Genomic DNA, 17,412 nt, shown 5'->3' with positions numbered 1-17,412 from the left:
GGAAGAGTTGCAAACTTCTACCCACTTTGTCCTTCTTCAAGATCAATGTTGTCCTTTTCCAGCTTCTATCTTTTCCCAGACCACTACTAGGTCATGGGGAGTCCACTTCAACCTCTCAGCAACCTGAGGGATTATTACAAATGCTAATTTGATGATACAGCCCACTTTCCCTTTTATTTATTTCTTGTGAATTGAGTGAAGGCTTGCTTACAGAGCAGATCATCAGTTTTACATTCAACACATCATAGACTTTCCTTCACTGCATGGTTGCAATCCCCTCCATGCACTATCTGTTAACAGCATTTACCTCTATTCACTTTAACCACTACATTCCTCCCTGTGTCTCCTGCCACACCCACTTTTTCTCTGCCAACAGCCCTCTGGTTGTATATTACCTGCCCTGTCACCCATGTCAATGTGTGTCTACTCTCTAGTGCATGGATCATTTCCTCCTGCCCTTATCATCATCATAAATTGTTTATTTTATCAAGAAAACCTCCCTCTTCTTCTTCTTATTTTTTTTTTATGTACAACAAGGGGAAAAAACACCTATGCAGGAATACGTAATCTTTTAAACAACCAAAGTAGCCTACTTTTCCTTTATTTAAAACCTTTTAATAGAGATGGCTTCCCATTGCTCTTAAGATCAAGTAGAGAGTTTGAGCATCATCTCTCTAGGATGGTCTTGCAGCTGTTGTCCCTCATTCTCAGTCACACTGGTTTCTTTTCTGTCCTTCCTACTCCCCGGGTTCTCTCCAGCTCAGGGCCCAGACCTCTTTCCTCTCTCTGTTTAGTCAGCACCTATTCAGTCAGCACTAAGGTGTGGCGCTGTGGGTTAATGCGCCAGACTGCAAAGCTGTTTGAACTGCAAGGTCGGCGGTTCAAGCTCACCAGTCACTCCTTAGACACCTTATACAGGGTTGCTATGGATCGGAACCAACTCAATGGCACTTAACAACAACAACAACAACAACGAGTGCTCCTTGGAGGCCAGGATGGCCAAACTCGTCTCTCTTACTTAGGACATATTGTCAGGAGGGAGTAGTCGCTGGAGAAGGATATCATGTTTGGTAAGGTGGAGGGTCAGAGAAAAAGAGGAAGACCCCCAATGAGATGGATTGGCCAAGTGGCAGCATCAATGGACTCAAGCATGGCAACAGTAGTGAGGTTGGCCCAGGATTGGGCAGTGTTTTGTTCTGCTGTGCATAAGGTCTCTATGAGTCGGTACTGACTCGATGGCACCTAACAGAAACAACATTGAGTCTTCAGACCTCAGTTCAGCTATCGCCTCCACAGGGAAGCCATCTTTGACCTTTCAATCCAGGCCAACTGCCCCTCTTACAGGCTTCCTCTGCACTATGACCCTTGCTTCCTTCCACATGTCACTGTTGCAATTTTAGACATGTTGAGACTCTTTGGCCAGCACCGATCTCTGCCTAGACCATCTGCTCCATGAGCTCAGGGACCATGTTGCTTTTTGCCTCTTGCCACCTTTCCTACACGGATTTGAACAGTGTATCAGTGAAGCATCTCCTGGTGAGTTTCAAAGAGTTAGAGAATGTGTTTGTAGAGATTTCCTACCCAAGTGTAGTAGATGAATCTCTTGTTTTCACACTCTTTGTGATGGTAAATTGGGAGTGGGGGGAGGACAGGCAAGCTCTGACTTGACCACACCCACAGCCTCTCCAGAGGTTTCTGGAAAGCTGTAGTGAGGACTGTGGAGACCAGCTTCTAGTGAAGGAAACTGGGCCTACTGGATTTGCACAGGGCCACCTGCAGGCTCTCTGTAAGACTTTCTCCTTCTTCCTTTTGCCCGGGATACCCATTCAAGCCCCAAAGCCTAAATGCTCTGTCCAGTTCTTGGATTGGGTGCTTTAGATCATCTCTCAATGCCCAGCCTATGCTTCTCTGGGTGTTAGCTCGATTCTCCTCAGTCTGGCCATTCACCCCTCCTGAAGAGGTCTTGGTGCTATTTGTAAGGAAAAAGGCTTCCCTCCTCTGTCAGAATCCCCTCACTATCTCTACCTTCATGGAAGTCTCCAGAAGGTTATTGCCTAAGTCACATCCAGGAAGGCAGACTTGATGTGTGTTCTCTGTAGTGTACCACCTCAACAAAACAGCACCTGGCTTGACCTCTGCATCCCTAAGCCATGTTGTACCTGAATGGTCATCCTGACTTAATTCCCTGACCTCACAGCTCCTGATTCCCTGGCCGGAGGTTCCATATGCCTTTCTACTTACCAGACAACAGCCACTGCAGCCTCTGGACATAGCGCCTCACCACCTTCTCCATGCATGTGATGTATACTTCTATTTCCCAGAGAGTACACTGAAGATGCCTTACCAGTCCCTGCAATAAGGTAAATAAAGACAAATCCTCATCCCCTCTCCTTCCAAAGATTGCTCCATACCCCATTTTCATGAATTGAATTGTGTCCCTCCAAAACATGTGTCAACTTGACTGGGCTATATAAATCTCAGGAGTTTGGGCAGTTATGTGATGATCTCCCATGATGTGATCTGATGTGATAAATCAATACGAGGATTAAGGGTGGGCTGCAACACCCTTAATTCTATCACAACTCTGATCCGATGTAAGAGTTTCCTAGGGTATGACTTGCAACACATTTATCTTATAAGAGATCAAAGGAAAGAGAAGGAAGGACCTACTACGAACAAGAAAGATGAGCTGGGAATGGAGTGTTCTTTGGACCGGGGGTCCCTGCTCTGCAAAGCTCCCAGATCCAGGGGAAGATTGATGCCAAGACCATGGAGAGCTCCAAGGAACGCTGGGTCTACAGATGCTGAGAGGAGACCGGGACCTTTCTCCAGAGCAGGGCTCTGAGTGTGGACTTCTAGCTTCCGAAACTGTGAGAGAATCCGTTTCTGCTTGTTAAAGTCATTTAACCCTGTCGCATTTCTGTTGTAGTACCACTAGAGAACTAAGACACACATCAACAACCTGAACAGCTTATTCCACTGGGCATTAATAATTTCCAAAACATCTACCAAGCATGCTTTTTAAAATAACATTTAGTAAATTTTGAAAAAAAATCCCTTCTATTAAACTACCAGAATTTATGATTCTAAGGAGTGTGGTGTGGGAATGATAGCTGGGCTAGTGAAGGTTCTGTGTCAACTTGACTGAGCCAGGATGTCCAGTGGTTTGGTAGTTGAGATGAGGTTATCCCCATGGTGAGATCTAATACAGGCAGAGTTAACTCTACAATGACTGGCTAAGAGCAGGCAGAGTTAACTCTACGATGATTGGCTATGATCAGGCAGAGTTAACTCCATGAGGATAGACTATGAACAGGCAGAGTTAACTCTACGATGATTGGCTAGGAATAGCCAATCAGATGACTGCTCGGGAGTGTTGACTGCTCCCAATACAATGGACATGCAAAAAAAGCTTGCACTCCTTTCCTCTGGGGACCTGGGCCTCCACAATTGTAAGCCAATTCCTTGACATAAATGTCTCTTTATATATACATACATAAATTTCACTGGTTTTGCTTCTCTAGAGAACCCAACCCAAGACAATGGCCTTATGGTAAATGTGGTCACTGTCATAATAAAAGCATTTTATCTCCAAATTTAAAATTGCTGTTTTTGTTATTAAGTGTGGTAGATTCAGTTTCAACCCATAGCAACCTGTATAGGATAGAAAACCCTTAGTGCCAAACTCCATGGTGGTGTGAAGTTTATAAAATTTCAAACTCGAATATTGCTTTGGATAGAGAGAGGGCAAGTTTGTTGCAGATAGTTCAATTTTGGTGGCTACTTTTAGCTTTGCAATTGCTCCTAATGTCGATAATGTGTATAAAAGGGGCAAGGAGCAAAAGTGGGTGTTTTAAAAAGAGCCTGGTTAGTTCTTCATTTTGTTCTAAAGGTACTTGTTCCATGGTCAAAGCAAAGGAAAACATTACCTTAAAAAAAGAAATAACAGCGAGAATACTCATCCTCTTGCCCTTGTCTTCCCCACCCATCACAGGCCTTTCATTGTCCTGATACTTAATGTCTTAGTTCTCAGCACCAGTGAAGCCTGCAGCGGACAGAAATGTATTCCCTCATAATTTGTTGTTGTTGTTGTCAAGTACCGTTGAGTTGGTTCTGACTCATAGTGACTCTGTAGAGAGTTTCTGAGGAGCAGCTGGTGGGTTTGATCAGCTAATCTTTTGGCTAGCAGCTCAGTGCTTATCCTATAGTGCCACATCAGTTTAGGACGTTAGAAGTCCAAATTCAGAGTGCAGCTCTGCAGAAAGGGCCTTCTCTCCTTCAGCATCCTTGGAAATCTCCATGTGTCTTGGCATCCGTCTTCCTCTGCATTTAGGAACTTCACAGCACAAGGAGCCCAGGTCTAAAGGACAATGTCCACTCCAGTCTCTTTCTTAGTGGTGACAGCCACTCACACATACACACTCTACCCCCACTACCAGATCACTTCTCTCTCCTTTTAGCTCTTGTAAGATAAAAGTCTTTGCAGCCCTGGGAAACTCCTTTATATCAAATCAAGGATGTGATGGGGTTAAGGGTGGTATATCCCACTCTTGGAGCTCTGGTAGGATAAGCACTGGACTGCTAACCACAAGGTCCAGTGGTTCAAACCATCAGCAGCTTCTCAGCAACCTTCCACAGGGTCACTGTAAGTCAGAACCAGATTTGTTGGCACTTAACAACAACAGCAACCAATCCCACCCTTAATCCTTTTGTCGGTTGATCCCATCAGATCACATCATGTCGGATCATTACATAACTGCCAAACCACTGAGCATTATGGCCCAGCCAAGATGACACACATTTTGTGGGGGACACAATTTAATCCAAGACAATAACTAGGGCAATAGTGGGGGATTAGGGTTCTTATTGGTGACAACCTCAGCCACTGCCCTATGACCTCCTCCTACCCTGGAACACTCGTCTCATGCACAATGAGCTGGCTTTTCTTCCAACAGGATTCTGCATCTCCTATCCTGAGTTGGTATCCCACTTTAGAGGGGAAGGTGGGGACATCTTAAGAGCAGGAAGAGGAGCCAGGGGGTCACACAGCTACATGGAATTTTCTACAACATACTATGCTAAGTAATTTACAGCTGAAAAGAGGCAGGACTTGAGGGAAGAAGAACAACTGCGATGTCTTACGTTGATCTCCACACTGGGGAAGACGCTGCAGTGGTTGGCTGATGCTGAGCCCCGCACTGACTTCTGGTGAGTGCACCTGGGACCAATGTATCTGGAGATGTCCATCTTCAGCTTTCTGAGTCCATAATTGGCTACCCACTTTAACACAAAGGAGAATTAATGAAATTAACTCATAGGAGTAACCCTGGTGGCACAAAGGTTAAAGCGATCTGTTGCTAATCAAAAGGTCAGTGGTTCTAACCCACCAGCTGCTCTGCAGAAAAGCATAATGTCAGTATGAATCCGAAGGCTCGACAGCAATGGGTGTGGTTGCTTTGAATGTGAAAATTCAGCGCAAGGATCTGACATAAATCAGAATTAACTGACTGAGATCTCGCTCTCTGTAAACCTCATATTTGAACTCGATCTCAGATGGTTGGTCTGTGGGTTCTCAGGTCCTCACTAAGCAAACTTTCATGCAGATTTCACCCCTGACCCTGGGGAAAGATGCACAAAAAATATGGGCACCGGAAACATAATTCAGGGAACACCTATACTCCCTAGTCCATGAGCATTATTGTTTCTACAACAACCATTACCACCCTCCTCCACAAAATCTGGGTGAAAATCCCTGACTGGTCTGAAGTTCAGACTTTAAACTATTCAGAACAATTTCAGCCTTCTTGCTCCAGTGAGGAAGACAAGAATGGGCATGCCTGAATCAATCAGCCAAACCAACCAGAGCATGGCTTTCAGACTCTGACTGGATGCTTGTGAGAAGAAAGCTGTTCTATCTTGTGGATATGAACAAGGCAGAGGATTTCTACAGCTTGCAAAGAAAAGCACCTGACACCACTAAGTGTACTTTGTACATGACACACTTCAATGAATCCTTACGTTAATCTTATTATTGTGAAGTGTCGTTGAGTCAGTTCAACTCATAGTGACCCTCTATAGGGATTCTTAGAAGTGGGTGGTGGGTTTGAACTGCTGATCTTATGGTTAGCAGTCCAGTGCTTATTCTACAGTGCCACACCAGGACTCCTAATTATCCTTATTTTACAAACAAGAACAATGACACTGAGAATTGCAAAATGACTTGTGAATGGTCACTGAGTGAGGAAGAGACCATTCAAGCCACAGCCTGTCTTCACATTACGTGTCATTGCCTGAGGGGCTCATCCTCCATCACTCTATGTGACAATATTCAGGTGCTATACTGTTGTGACACTGTAGTGCGAGCACTGGGCACAATGGTCACAAAGTCACCGGTTCAAACCCATCAGCTGCTCTTTGGAAACCCTTTGGTCACTATGAGTCAGAACTGACTTGACAGCATTTAACAACAACAACTCAAAATTTTTCATCTTCTGGCACAATATCTGACAAAATTCTACTGCTAATTCATAAGGCTTTCGGAGGCTAAATATTCCGAAGTAGTCCGTCTCTCTTCCTACCTTGTCTGACATAGTCTGGAAGCTTCACGAAAACCCCTCCACTATGGGTGACCCTGCTGGTATTTAAAGTATGTCCAGCATCACAGCAATGTGCAAGCCACAACAGCACAACAAACTGACTGGCACACTGAAAATATACTGCCTCCTCAAAGTAGAGTTGACCATGATAACATGAATGGAGTATAGCTTTCAGGACCTTCATTTGCTGATGGGGCACAACACAAAATAGGGAGAAACAGATGCAAACATCCATTAAGAATCAGAACATGGAGTGTATGCATCTAGGAGAATCAGAAGTTGTCAAAGAGGAAATGGAACGCATAAAGATTGGTACCTTACGCATTCATAAATTGGAGTGGATTGGCATTGGCCATTTTGAATCTGACAATCATATGGAATGACAAATTCAAGAGGAATGGCATAGCAGTCATCATCCAAAGAGAGCATTTCAAGATCTATCCTGACGTACAATGCTATCTGTGGCAGGATACTATCCATATATGCCTACAAGGAAGACCTAGTGTGGCAGTGCAGGATAATGCACTAGACCACAGGGTTCATTTGAACCCTGAGGTCAAGGTTGTGGTTAGCTTGAACAACAAGGTCAGCACTTCAAACCTGCTAGCCACTTCTGGGAAACCTTATACAGGGTTGCTATGAGGTGGAACTGACTTGAAGGCACTTAACAACAACAAGGAAGACCAGTTAACACCACTATTACACACTAACCACTTAAGCCAATGATGGTGAAATTGAAATATGCTACCAACTTCTTCAGTCTGAAATTGATCAAACATGTAATCATGATGTATTGATAATTACTGGTGATTGGAATGCAAAGGTTGGGAACAAAGAGGAAGGGTCAGTAGTTGGAAAATAAAGCTTTGGTGATGGAAATGATGCTGGAGATCACATGATAGAATTTTGAAAGACCAATGAGTCTTCACTGAAAATATCTTTTTTAAACAACATAAAACATACACATGGACTTCACCAGATGGAATATACGGAAATCAGATTGACTGCATCTGTGGGAAGAAAAGGTGGGAAAGTTCAATATCATCAAACAAAATAAGGCCAGGGACAGATTGTGGAACAGACCAGCAATTCATATGCAAGTTCACGCTGCAGCTGAGGACAATGAAAACAAGTCCACAAAAGCCAAAATATGACTTTGAACATACCCCACCTGAATTTAGAGATCAGCTCAAGAACAGATTTGATGCATTAGACACTAATGACTGAAGACCAGAGGAGCTGCGGGATGTCTTCAAGAACATCAGACAGGAAGAAAGCAGAAGTCATTAAGAAGACAAGGAAGAAGGAAAAGATCAAAATGGATGTCAGAAGAGATTCTGAACCTTGCTCTCCAGCGTACGGATGCTAAAGCAAATGGAAGAAATGAAGAGGTTAAAGAGTTGAACAGAAAATTTTAAAGTGCAGCTCAAAAAGACAAAATCAAGTATTATGATGAAAGGTGCAAAGACCTGGAGTTAGAAAACTAAAAAGGAAGCACATGCTCAGCATTTCTCAAGCTGAAAGAACTGAAGCAAAAAATTCAAGTCTCACTTTGCAATATTGAAGGATTCTATGGGCAAAATATTGAATGATGCAGAAAGCATCAAAAGACAATGGGAGGTATACACAAGGTCACTGCAACAAAAAGAAATGACAGTGTTCAACCATTTTAAGATGTAGCAGATGATCAATAACGGATGACACTTAAAGAAGTCCAAGGTGCACTGAAGGCATCAGCCAAAATTAAGACTCCAGAATTGACAGTGTTAGGCCCCTTTGTGGCCTAATTCAGTAGGAGACCCCAAAAAAAGATCATCAGGACTCGAGTTCGATGCAATAGCAAGAGGTTTATTTCCAACGCGCTGGGGTCCACCTTCACAGACTCCTAAAACAAGAGACAAAGGCGACCCTGACTCACTATACACATAAGTTTTTATAGGGTTTCAGGGGGCAGATTTGTGCAACAGCATGTGTACGGTTTCTGATTGGTTACTTATTCATAATCTATATTTCTACTGGTTTTGGCATGAAGCAAGCATTCTAATCTATGAGTTAATTGGCTTTGGCATGGGATAGAACAATTAATTGTAAGTGTGTGGACAGGATGTTTTCTTGACAGGTGTTTGCAGCTATTCTATTATCACGGCCTGGGTCAGTTTGACTGTTAAAAATTTCTCAAGGATTCTTTTTGATATTGAGGTTTTGAAGTCTGGCCTTGTCCTTGGTGGGAACTAGGGAACTAAAGCCTAGTTTATTTGGGAGATTTCTTGAAGCCTGACTAAAGTTTGGTCAAGTAGCTAGGCAAAATCAGTTGGGGCCTTACAACAGAATACATATAGAAATCTTTCAACAAACTGATGTAGGACTGGAGGCTGTCACTTATGTATGCCTAGAAATTTGGAAGACAGCTACCTGCCCAACTGCTCTGAAGAGATCCATATTTGTGCCCATTCCAAAGAGAGGTGATGCAATGGAACGTGGAAGTCATCAAACAACATCATTACTATCACATGTAAGTAAAATTTTGTGGAAGATCATTCAAATATGGCAGGAAACTGCAAGAAACTCAAGCCAGATTCTGAAGAGAACACGTAACTAGGGATGATGTAATTGCTGATGTCATATGGATCTTGGCTGAAAGCAGAGAATACCAGTAAGATGTTTATTTGTGCTTTATTGACCATGCAATAAAGACTGTGTGGATCATGACAAGCTATGGATAGCATTGAGGAGAATGGACATTCCAGAACTTTATTGTGCTCATGAGGAACCTATAGCTAGACCAAGAGGCAGTCGTTAGAATGACAGAATAGTGAGAATGGTTTAAAATCAGGAAAGGTGTGCATTAGGTTGGTACTCTTATACTATTTATTCAATTTTGAGCAAATAATCTGAGAAACTGGATTATATGAAGGAGAATATGGCATCAGAATTGGAGGAAGTCTCATCAACAACCTGCAATATGCAGATGATACAACCCTGCTGATTAAAGCAAAGAAGACTTAAAACAATTATTGATGAAGACCAAAGGTTACAGCCTTCAGTATGAATTGCATCTCAACGCAAAGAAAGAAAGAAAAAAAAAACACCCAAAAAACTCCTCAAAACGGGATCAATAAATAACGTGACAAATGGAGACATGACTGAAGTTGTCAAAGACTTCATTTTGCTTTGAATCACCATCAACCTTCATGGAAGCAAAAGTCAAGAAATCAAACAACGTAATGCACTAGGCAAATCTGCTGCACAAGACCTCTTTAAGTGTTCCAGAGCAAAGATATCAGTTTGATGACTATGGTGCACTTGACCTAAGCCATGTGAAAATTGTACAATGAATAAGGAAGACCTAGAAGAATTGATCCATTTGAGTTAGAGTGTTGGCGAAGAATATTAAAAGTACCATGGACTGCCAGAAAAACAAACAAATCTGTGTTGAAGAAGTGTAACCAGAATGCTCCTTAGAAGCCAGGATGGCTTCATCTCTCATAGTTTGGACATATTTTCAGGAGGGACCTGTCCCTGGAGAAGGACGTTATGTTAGGTAAAGTGCAGGGTTAGAGAAAAAGAGGAAGACCCCAATGAGATCAACTGGCACTTGGTCAGTAGCAATGGGCTTAAGGGTAAAAACAACTGTCAGGGTCGTGCAGGACTGGGCAATATTCTGTTCTGTTATGCATAGGATCCATATGAGTTGGAACCGACTTGATGGCACCAAAACAACAGCAACAACAGCTAAACCAATTTGTCTTCATTTCAGTGTAGTCCCACCCTCCTACAAGTAATGATTTGCAATTGGAATCAGTGCCTAGAGGGCATGTGCTGGTGGAGACAATACCTCTCGGCTGGAACAAATTGTATTCTTTCTGGGCAACTCAATAGAAGACCTAGTCCTCCATGCACCCTTTCCCTGAGGGTACTTCTTGTACATTGAACCTAGAGAAACAGAGTAAAGTTACCTTGTGAACCTTAAAGCCCAATCCTCCTCCCACTTTTCTCTTTTCCAGTCAGTTTTCCAGCTGAACAATTCCTTAGGTGCAATGTGCTGAGAGGTAGAAAGGAAGGCTCTTAGGTGGAGAGCTGTGAGAAGGGCTTCTCTTTCCCCCAGCATCAATGAGTTGTTGGGATGGGTACCACTTCACAAGAGCAAATCAGGCCAGCTGACAGGAGATATCTTCACTCTCTTCCCAATCCATCCCTGTGGATGGAGCCATTCTCTTGCCTGTGTCAAGATGGGAACTGAATTGTTTGAGGATGGAATTGCTCTGGAGACCCTGCTGTCTTGGAATAGAGCGATTTCCTTCCCAGGGATCTTTCTGACCTCATAGTTTCCACAGGGTGAGGGGCTGCCCAGATATTTGTGTGGGGTCCATGTCTTAACTTACCTACATTATTCCCTGTGTCCATATAAAACAGTGAGAGAGATGACTCTCCTTCCCACGATTTCTTCTTTTTCTTCCTCTGTTCTGTTGTCCATTCTTTCACTGACTGGGCTGGAGCTAAGGGAAATTTGGCTTGTCAGCTGAAGCAGCCTTGGGGGCTCATGTGGTGAAAGTGTCTTTCCTAGCTTAGGGGCTTCTCAACTTCAGCTCTGTCTATTCTGGAAGATCATGTTCCAAGGTGGTTTTGAGGAGTCTCAGGGCCCTGACCTGTTCTGAATCAGCAATAGCTAGAACTACCATTTACCAAGTTCTGATCCGGGGTGGTACAAAGGATTAATGTGCTTGGCTGCTAACTGAAAGGCTGAAGGTTTGAGCCCATCCAGGGTGCTTAGAAGGAAGTCCCAGTGGTCCTTCTGAAAAGTCAGCCATTGAAAACCCTACGGAGAGCACAGTTCCACTCTGACACACATGGTTGGAGTCCACTCAGCTGCAACAGGGATGAAGATATTTACCATATATAGTGCTAACTGCTTTCCATAAGTTTACCCCAACCTCTCAGTTTACAGATGAGCCAAGCGGGGCTCGGAGAGTAAGAATAAGAGCCAAGATTCCAGCCTGGCTTTTGCTGACCCCAGAAGTATGCTCCAAATTATTCTGTGCCTTTTCCATTAGAAATTAGATGAACGGTCTTAGATCTTACGAGCAGAGTACGCTCCTAAAAATACTTACAGCCTCGTCACAACCAACCAGTGTGCTATCCTTAGCTCCTCTAAGCCTCTGTTGCTTTATGGGTAAAACGGGAAGCTAATAGGGTACTTACTGCATAGAATTGTTGAAGGCTTTAAATGGAACAATTTTAGCCCAAGGGCCAAGACATGATCAAAATTCACCATCACTGATCATCTTTAGGACTCTCATTATTGATACGGGATTCACCATGGCACTGCTGGGGTCTGCCTCAGCAGTACCTGTCCCCTTCCCCTACTCCCATTTTAGTCTGACCGTGACTGTGCCTTACCTGATGGGATGACCGCTTTGCCACTGAGTGGACGCCGTTTCAGAGCTTTCAAGGGGCACTTCCTCTCTCTGTCAGAGTCATCTTGAATGTTCTAGAAAACAGGCAGTCTTTCCCATTAGTGACCTGCTCTCTGATGTAAGCAGTCACCCCAGCCTCAATCTGTCCGTTCAGAACCTTTGCAGAAGATGATGAGAGGACTCTGGGCATTGAGGTGAAAAAGTGCATGGTGTGTGTGTGTGAGAGAGAGAGACAGAGGGAGAGATAGAACGAGAGAGACCAGTAGAGTGATATTATTGTTGTTAAGAACTGTCGAGTCAAATCTGACTCATAACAACCCTGTATAGGGTTTCTGAGTGGCAGCTGGTGGGTTTGAACAGCTGACTTTGTGGTTCACAGTTCAATGCTGATCCTACAGTGCCACACCAGAGATTGCCATATTGTTGTTGTTAAGGGCCGTTGAGTCGGTTCCAACTCATAGTGACCCCATATAGGGTTTATGAGGAACAGCTGGTGGATTTGAACTGCCAACCTTGTGGTTCGTAGTCCAGTCCTGATCCAACAGCGCTATACCAGGAGTCCAGAGAGTGTCATAGAGAGTGGAGAAGAGAAATCCTAGACAGGGTCCTGGAGAGTGTTATGAAGAGTGTCCTAGAAAGCATTCTAGAGAGAGTTCTAGAAAATATCCTGAAGAATCTTTAGAGAGAGAGTCCTAGAGAGTGCAAGGACAGCCGAGAGGGTTTGCTCATACTTTCCTCACCAGCTACCTGTCTCCTTGCCCCACCAGAGATGCTTGTCCAACATGGCAAGTAACCATTCATGCAGTTTTGTGCCTCACTGGGCACCTCCGTCTGAAGGGAGGAGCACCTTCATTATCAGGCATCAAGGCAATTCAGAGCCCACCTCTGGACCAGGCGCCAGGAGAAAGGCATGGGCACTGTTTTTCAGGGGGCCCTTTGACCCTGTCTCAGGAGGACCCATTGGAAGCTTTGGTGCAGCCTAAGATCTTCATATGGAATCAGCTCAGGACCCCTGGGAATCCCTAAATAAACTCTGGGGTTCTCAGGCCTCATCATACAGCTGTATGGAAGGTAGGGGAGAGCAGTAAGACTGGGCCGGTGGCCGCAACCTGGTGGAGTTCTTGGAATGAGGGCAGTGCCTGTGTGGACAGCGGCCTCTGGGAGGTTGCCAAACTCAGAAAGTTGCTGTGAAATGCTGATGGACTCCTTTAGCTCAACAACACTGCTGATTCGGTGGTCTTCCCATAGGCTCCCACAGTGTTGGGATGCATTGCTCTCGAGACTACTTCTGATTACTGAGAGCACTTCAGGCTGGGCAGATGTGACAGGCTGTGAATGGGGATAAGCCCCTCATAGCCCCTCACTCCCACCCCTCAGGCTCTGGCTCCCATCAGGCCCCTTCTAGTCCTGAGCAGCAGCAGTGAAAGCCACTGAACACGGGAGAGGCCCTAGATGGCACGGCTGGTGCCTAAGCCATGGGGCCCTTAGCATGGGACTGGGAAGCAAAGCTGGGATAGCCAAGCAGAACCAAAGGTGGGTGGAGGGGAGAAGGCCAGAGGTCCCCCAAAGCTGGGAAGCAGGCCCTCGAGGGAGTCCCCTTCCCCTGGAAATCAGGACTGCAGGCAATCTGAAGAACCTGCCTGGCCCTGCTGGCCCTGCTGGCCCTGCTGGCCCTGTGCCCGGGGACCTTGGCCCCAGTCACGCTGAGAGCTAGGAAAGACCAGGAGACAAAGTAGAAACAAAATCCTCTCCGTGTTATCCACAAGGGGAGTCAAACCGTTCTGGCCACAGGGAGGGCTGTGGGCTTGGTAGTCTGGAGCTTTTGTGGCTGACTTCTTTGCTTGAGTGTTTTTGACTTTTCTTTACGGAGAGCCGCACTTTCCAGTTCTTTTCTGCACTGGTTCTTCACGGAGGCCACAAGTAAGGCACACTGCAATGGGGGTGGGGAGAGTTAGCAGCAGTACTGACCACTGTGTGGGCAGACAGACATAGACACCCACAAACACACACTCATGCTCATACACACACATGCATATTCACACATGCTTACACACACGCGCACTGGCTCACAAGTACATAGCCACACATGTATACAGACACGCTTACACTCACACACATATCCACACATGACAGGGAGACTAGGACCTCTGGCATCACTGGACTCCTTTTTCTGCTTCTAGATCGTGGCCTGGGGCTGAGAGTACTGCAGATAAAGCCTATTAGGAAAAATAATAGCTACCAAGTACAGAAAGGAACTCTGGTAGCATTGTGGTTACAAATCGGGCTGCTAACTTTAGGGTCACCAGTTCAAAACTACCAGCTGTTCCGCTGGAGAAAGATGAGGCTTTCTGCTCCCATAAACACTTACAGCCTTGGAAACCCTGTTCAGGGTCACTATGAGTTGGAAATGACTCCATGGCACATAACCAACCCACCAACCACCACATACAGAGGGTGGGTGCGATCCCAGTGCTGGGCTAACTAAGATCTGATGCTCTTAAACCCTCTGCCAAGAAGGCACGCCCGCTACACCAGCCAGGTAAATGCTATTGCTGTCCTTATTTTACAGTTGAGGAACCTAAAGCTCATAGCTAAGGATGCAGCGGAGCCCTCCTTGGCACCCAGAGGGATCTGTGCTCTTCCTGGCAGACATTGCGCCCAGGGAGCCTGGTGGGACTTCACGTGCCCAGGCTGACTTGATGCCTTTTGCCTACAGATTTCTCAATTGCCTGAAATGCTTTCCAATAAGTATTCCCAATCTCTGGGAGGTGCAAATGGTTAGGCACTGGACTACCAACTAAACGGTTGACTGCTCTAGCCCCCCAGAGGAACCTCGGAAAGCAAGCCTGGCTACCTGCTGTCAAAAGGCCTGGAGAGTCCTGTGTAGCAGCGGGACTTTCCAGGAGTAGGAATGGAAACTGACAGGCAACTAACAACAAACCAAGTATTCTCAAACACTTGAAGACACCATTAAAATGTAAATAAGCATCCTATGATGGGTGGATCAAGCCATTCTTGTTCACTGACACCTTGTGAACGTATTTATCAGATGAGGGAATGGGTTTGATGGCAGCTCCCTGGGAGGACAGCTAAGCAAGGAGGGAGCTCCTACAGGGAAGGGAAAAGACACGGAGGTGTGCCCCCTCCCATCAGAGAAGTCACATCTAGCTGGGATGATGTGTCCTCACCCCAAAGGGATGTGCTTACAAAGGGAGGAGGAGGGGGTGGCTGTACAACGTACACTTTCGTTGTTGTTGTTATGTGCCGTGGAGTCAGTTCCGACTCATAGCGACCCTGGTACAGGGTTTCCGAGGCTGTAAATCTTTACGGGAGCAGAAAAACTCATCTTTCTCCCGTGGAACTGCTGGTAGTTTTGAACTGTTGACCTTGTGGTTCACAGCCTGATTCGTAACCACTACACTACCAGAGCTCCTTTAAGATGGTTCAAATGGTAAGTGTGTTTTACCACATCCATTGCTGTAGAGTGGATGCGAACTCATACGATCTATAGGCTGTAAAGCTGCACAGTAGCAGACTGTCACATCTTTCTCCCATGAGAGGCTGGTGGGTTCCAACTGTTGACCTTTTGGTCAGCAGCTGAGCACTTAACCACTGCACCACCAGGGGTCCTTCTATATTGTTACAATAACAACAACAACAAAACTTGTAACATTGTTTTTAAAATAAGAGATGTAGGATGTGTCTCCTTCCCGGAGTCCTCCCTAACTTGACCATGGCCACCCACCATCTCTCTGTCTACCCGCCCAAATGTCATTCTCCAGCCCAGAGTCTTTTTCTGACCTCGGATGGGAATAGAAGACGGGAGAGAGAGTGGGTGCAAAGACCCCTGGACTTGGAGGGAGTTTAGGAATGTGCTTGATGCGTTCAGGATGGCCAAGAAGCCACGCCATCCATAAGCGCAGTGCTGCTCGGGGACATGAGTGCTTCGTCCTGAAGCCTCGACATCAGTGGACCAGGACAGAGGCTCACCTTTTGGGAGTAGTTGAGAGCCTTTTCCATCTCAGCCACGATGGCGTTCATGTCATCACTCTCGTAAATGCCTGGAAACGTAGTGCATCATGAGCATGGGAAAGAGACGCAGTCCCAGAAGTGCCCACATCTGGAGGCACGTGGCCATATGGAGGTGACTCTGACCTGAGGGCCAGGGCAGAACCTCCACAGACTGAGCTGACCAGTGACCAGGAAAAGAATCTGGGATGGAGATAGACATTTGTCCAGTGGTGAAAAGGACAGGCAAATACAGTGAGATTATCAAGAGTTGGGCTGGCCTGTGGACCCAGTGCTTGGGATATGGTCAAGAACTCTAAACCCTCTGAAGAGTAAGGTTAGGAGCCAAGTTCCTGTTACTCCATGAATAAAAACACTTGCCCTGAAATTATTTAAATGAGCTAATGTCTGTGTGGTGCTGTAGGATAACCATGGGACTGCAAGGTTGGCTTGAACTGCAAGGTCAGTTGTTCAAACCCACCAGCTGCTCCTCAGAAACCTATACGAGGTCGTTATGAGTTAAGCCGACTTGACAGCACTTAACAACAATGTCTGTAGGGAATACTGGTGATTCAATTAGGAGGGACTAGAGTACGTGACTAAGAACACAAACTGAAGCCGACCAGCCTGGGTTCAACCACTACTTTGAACTCTTCTATCTGTGTGCTTTTGTGTAAGACACTAAAGCTCTGTGTATCTCAGCTTCCTCATCTGCACTGGGATAGTGAGCATAGCTACTTCATCATAGGGTTGTTGTGAGAAGTGAATCCTAACTCTTAGAAGACTGCCTGGTATACAACAACTGCTATGTGTTGTTAGGAGTTCTGGTGTAGCATTAGCACTGTACTGCTAACCACAAGGTTGGTGGTTCAAATCCACCAGCTGCTCCTTGGAAACCCTGTACAAGGTCACTATGAGTTAGAACCAACTTGACAACACTTAACCAAAACAACATATATTGTTAGTTGCCATTGAATTGGCTGCAAGTCATCTTTATGATGATTGGTGTGTTCGAGTCCAATGTTGAGGCCAGTGTGCATTTGGATTTGCCTGCCAATCTTGGGGACTCGTCTTCCAATATTATATGGAGAAATAGTCTGTTTTGATCCATTGGATTTTCAATGGCTAGTTTTCAGAAGTCGGTTGCTAGGACTTTCTTTCTACTCTAGTCTGGAAGTTCCACTGAAACTCTCCACCATGGGAAACTCTACTGGTATTTGAAATACTTGTAGCCCAGCTTCAGAGTCACCATGGATCAACAAACTGAGAGATGAGTAGTGGAGCTGTTATATAACTGTTTGCTATTATTCATAATGGTGTTATTGTTAAGTGCCATCCAGTCAGCTTTGGCTCATAGCAATAGGTTGTCGAGGAGTGACTGGTGGGTTTGAACC

At 45.3% G+C, this 17,412-nt stretch overlaps 1 protein-coding gene across 1 annotated transcript in view; it reads right to left on the bottom strand.

Annotated features, from left to right (window-relative positions):
- VWA3A (von Willebrand factor A domain containing 3A) overlaps window positions 1-17,412 on the bottom strand; it is a 76,287-nt gene that overhangs the window by 8,325 nt on the left and 50,550 nt on the right. Inside the window, exons 20-26 of the mRNA XM_006871993.1 lie at window positions 16,001-16,071; window positions 13,788-13,940; window positions 11,994-12,084; window positions 10,979-11,092; window positions 10,432-10,529; window positions 5,143-5,280; window positions 2,242-2,350 (exon numbers count right to left, since the gene is read on the bottom strand). Of these exons, the coding sequence (XP_006872055.1) occupies window positions 2,242-2,350; window positions 5,143-5,280; window positions 10,432-10,529; window positions 10,979-11,092; window positions 11,994-12,084; window positions 13,788-13,940; window positions 16,001-16,071 (774 nt within the window). The remainder of the gene's footprint in view (window positions 1-2,241; window positions 2,351-5,142; window positions 5,281-10,431; window positions 10,530-10,978; window positions 11,093-11,993; window positions 12,085-13,787; window positions 13,941-16,000; window positions 16,072-17,412) is intronic.

This window comes from Chrysochloris asiatica, unplaced genomic scaffold (genome assembly GCF_000296735.1).
Source record: "Chrysochloris asiatica unplaced genomic scaffold, ChrAsi1.0 scaffold00178, whole genome shotgun sequence".
In the NCBI taxonomy this organism is placed as follows: domain Eukaryota; kingdom Metazoa; phylum Chordata; class Mammalia; order Afrosoricida; family Chrysochloridae; genus Chrysochloris; species Chrysochloris asiatica.
This window is presented reverse-complemented; position numbering and strand designations above follow the sequence as displayed.